Source organism: Triticum dicoccoides, chromosome 5A (assembly GCF_002162155.2).
Source record: "Triticum dicoccoides isolate Atlit2015 ecotype Zavitan chromosome 5A, WEW_v2.0, whole genome shotgun sequence".
NCBI lineage: Eukaryota > Viridiplantae > Streptophyta > Magnoliopsida > Poales > Poaceae > Triticum > Triticum dicoccoides.
The window spans coordinates 702,285,619-702,289,701 of record NC_041388.1 but is presented as its reverse complement, the minus strand read 5'-3'; the positions used below and the strand labels follow the sequence as shown (position 1 = coordinate 702,289,701).

General features: G+C 53.9%; 1 protein-coding gene across 1 annotated transcript; it reads left to right on the top strand.

The window, feature by feature from the left end:
* Positions 1-310: 310 nt before the first annotated feature.
* Positions 311-3,644, top strand: LOC119304295 (metalloendoproteinase 4-MMP-like). Its single transcript, XM_037581475.1, has one exon. The coding sequence runs from the start codon at positions 2,021-2,023 to the stop codon at positions 3,377-3,379; it is 1,359 nt and encodes a 452-aa protein (XP_037437372.1). The 5' UTR covers positions 311-2,020; the 3' UTR covers positions 3,380-3,644.
* The last annotated feature ends 439 nt before the right edge of the window (positions 3,645-4,083 follow it).

Below are 4,083 nucleotides of genomic sequence, written 5' to 3'. Positions count from 1 at the left end.
GCTCCCGGCACCTCCTTTTCCATGCCGGCGCCAACTATTCCACCTCGCTCGCCGACATGCTCCAGGTCCAGGCCGGCGACGTCACCGACGGCCTCAGGCGCTACCTGGCGCGCTTCGGCTACGCGTCCGTCCCTGACGACGCCGACGGCCAGCTCGTGGTGAGGCTCTACCAGTCCACCCTCGGCCTCCCCGTCACCGGCCGCCTCGACAACCGCACCCTCGACCTCCTCGCCACCCCGCGCTGCGGCGTCCCGGACCTGCACCTCCAACCGAACGCCACCGCCCGCTTCGCCTTCTTCGAGGGCCAGCCGCGCTGGGCGCGCCCGCCGGGCCACTTCCTGCTCACCTACTAGGCTAGGCTGGTTGTAATGAGGAGTATCATATACTGGTATCATGTATATGATACTAGTGTATGATACTACCTCCCTAATGCATAGCATCATATATTAGTATCATATAATATTTTATTTATTGCCATGCATGACACAAAGTAGCATAACATTTATTATGATATGGTATCATGATATGATACTACACCTTTTCTTTCTTCATTTAAAGCTATGCTATCTCATCAAAATTGTCTAGTTGGCATGTATGATACTAGTTATGATACTATCATTACGACCAGCCTATCTAGTGTCTCCGAGGTTTCAGGCTTTACTAGCTGGCATGGCATCATTCTATGGATAGGTACGTACTCCTAGATGTTGAGAAATTCTATGTGTAGCCTGTGTGTCTATATATGATGATGAATTTGTGAGAGAAAGAAAGAAGGGACGAGTCAAGATTGGGGTGGGTGGGACACTGGGACGGGGGTCATATTGATTGCCTCGAGCCCTCCAATGCAACTGTAGTAACGAGTTCCCTTTCTGTTTGCTGAGAAAGTTGGCTCACCTCAAGATGGTACTATTTTATCTTGTTTTGTTTTGGCTTTTATGAAACAACAAAAGTACGAGGGAACAAGCTGCGGAAAGAGGCTGAGTTTGTTTGGCTAAACCTGTGTCTGTCTGGTCTGGTCTGGTGAGGTAAGGTATCTTAGATAGATATAAGGGTGGTGGGGAGGTACCATGCATATCTAAAAGGTTAATTGTATGATGAAGCTAAAGTACTCCCTCCGTTCCATAATGTTTTGGATCAAATTTGGAACTGCAGAAAGAAGCTTAGGTCGTTCCCTCAACTTCTAAGTCTATCTAGAAACTTAATATTGTACCCGTATATTACATGGGATATATAAGGGTGATGGTTGGGACATTGTGTAAAAAAAGAGAGAGGAGGAATTAGAGGTCAACAATGAAAGGAACATAAAGTGGGACACTTATTGGTGTACTTGTTAGTGAAATAAAGCAAATCCCCACAGAATCAGCAGGCAGGGTTGAGGCGTGTCCGTCCAAATAAGACCGATCGACCATCCATCGGCTTCAGAAAGATAGTGCTAAGATACGTATTAGCTAGAGGAGTATATATTTCGATTTCAGTGTGCAGACACCATAGTGATACTGATGATGACAGTGATGTCGTCTGCAGTGCAGCATCATCTCTCAACCGGATGCGGACTCACGCAGCGCAGGTGGCAACGAACTATGGGAGCAGAGGAGAGGAGAGGACAGGCGTAAGTTCCAAGCCCATTTCTTCTTTTCTTCCTCTTCTTCTCCACGGCGGGCGGCAACTCCTCCTTGACGGTCACCGACATGCTCCCGGACGGCGACGGCTCCAAGGTTGGGCTTGGACGGGCCAGGCTAATTGTCTGGGGAGTAGATTGCTTTGTGTGTGCTGAGAAAGCAAGTTTTTAGCTGAATGAAGACCAAGGAGATGAAGAGCAGGGTAGGAAGGAGTAGGACACATCCATACTCCAAAGACCAAAGAGAGGAGACCAGGCATCAGCTTCATAGGGCTGGGCAGGCGACACAAATGCCGCTTTGGTCTGCTGATGGATGTTGTCTGCCTGCAGCATCTCTTAATCGGATGCATGATTGATCGAGGGCGCAGCGCAGGTCAGCAGGTGCCAGGAAAAAAAAGATAGATGGCACAGCAGGTGGCCACCAAGCTCAAGCTCAAAGTGAAAGCTCCGTCTGAGAAGAGGAGAGGACACGCAGCAAGCTCCAATCAACGGACACCCCATGTCCATATTCTCTTGCTCCTTTTCCCAAGCATTATTATTTGTCTACTGGTTTGTGCGGCTTGGCCCAACACAAGTAGACCCTCGACTCGACATTCCTCCTCCTTCTCCTCTTCTTTATATGCAAATCTGCAGTCAAAGTGGGAGTCCGGCCAGTCCACCCATACACGCACGCATGCGCGCGCGCCCATGTCCTCCTCCTCTGCTCTCCCCCTCCCCCTCCCCTTCTTCTTCTTGCACCTCCTCCTCCTCCTGTTTCCGCCATGCTGCACCGGCTGCTCCCGCCACCTCCTCCTCCACGCCGGCGCCAACTCCTCCTCCTCCTCCTCTCTCGCGGACATGCTCCAGGTCCAGGCCGGCGACGGCGCCAACGTCACCGACGGCCTCAGGCGCTACCTCGCGCGCTTCGGCTACGCCTCCGTCCCTGACGACGCCGACGGCCAGCTCGTGGTGAGGCTCTACCAGTCCACCCTCGGCCTCCCCGTCACCGGCCGCCTCGACAACCGCACCCTCGACCTCCTCGCCACCCCGCGCTGCGGCGTCCCGGACCAGCACCTCCAACCGAACGCCACCGCCCGCTTCGCCTTCTTCGAGGGCCAGCCGCGCTGGGCGCGCCAGCCGGGCCACTTCCTGCTCACCTACGCCGTCGTCTCCTCCTCGCCGCCCTACCAGCCGCTCCCCCTCCCGCGCAAGGCCGTGCGCAGGGCCTTCCGCCGCGCCTTCGCGCGCTGGGCGCGCGTCATCCCGGTGCGGTTCCGCGAGACGCGCGACTACAACATGGCGGACGTGCGCGTGGGGTTCCTCGCCGGCGACCACGGCGACGGCGAGCCCTTCGACGGGCCCCTCGGCGTGCTCGGCCACGCCTTCTCCCCGCCCAGCGGCCAGCTGCACCTCGACGCCGCCGAGCGCTGGGCCGTCGGAGACATGGCCGACGCGGACGCCGGCGCCGTGGACCTCGAGTCGGTGGCCACGCACGAGATCGGCCACGTTCTTGGCCTGGCGCACTCGTCCGTCCCGGACGCCATCATGTACCCGAGCCTCAAGCCGCGGACCAGGAAGACGGAGCTGACCCTGGACGACGTCCGCGGCGTGCAGGCGCTCTACGGCTCCAACCCGCGGTTCAGCCTCAGCTCCCTCTCAGAGCCCGACACCTCCTCCGCCTCCCCCGCGGCGGCCTACACCAATACCAGGTCGCCCGGGAAGACGACGACGGCGACGGCCATCCCGCTCCTATTGCTCGTCGCCATCACACTCCTCTGCTAGCTTGATTAAGCTCTGCTAGCCTGCTAGGTAGATACATATCATACGCTACTGTAGACATGAGTGCATGACACGTCGTAATTAATTTGTGAGACTGATCGATCGGCCAGGATTTTATCAGGTGGGTCGATCGAGTTTCTCATGTGTTTTCTTCGGGCCGGTGGGGTGGTTTAGATTGCTTTGAATTGAAGAAGCAATTTATTCCGATTGGATATATTTATACAACAAGAAGGGGAAAGAGAAATGAGAAAGCACAAGTTAAGAAGCATGTCGTGGTACTACTTTGTTGTTTCTGAAGCTAACAGGACAGATGAGCAACATTTTCTTTCTTTCTTGACTTGGTTGATGGACAGATGATTGATGAGTTGAGTATGGTTTGATTTTGGAGAAGAAACTAAGTTGCTTTCTTTAGCTTTTTTTACCAACTTCTGCTTTGAAAAACCAAAAGCTAACCAAAGGGGTAAATGTTCAAAGCAGCTTTTGAGAATCTGTAGCTTCTCTCTAGTATAAATTTCAAAGCTGGGGGTACCTCAACTTTCCAGCTTCCAGCTTTTCCACAGCAGCTTTTTCACAGCAGCTTTTCCAGAATCTGCAGCTCAACCAAACACAGCCACTTGTGTTGTGTGTGACTAGTTTTTCTCGGTTTGCATTTCACGGACCTGGCTAGGCTAGCATGCATGCACTATGAGAGGAAGGCATATATTATC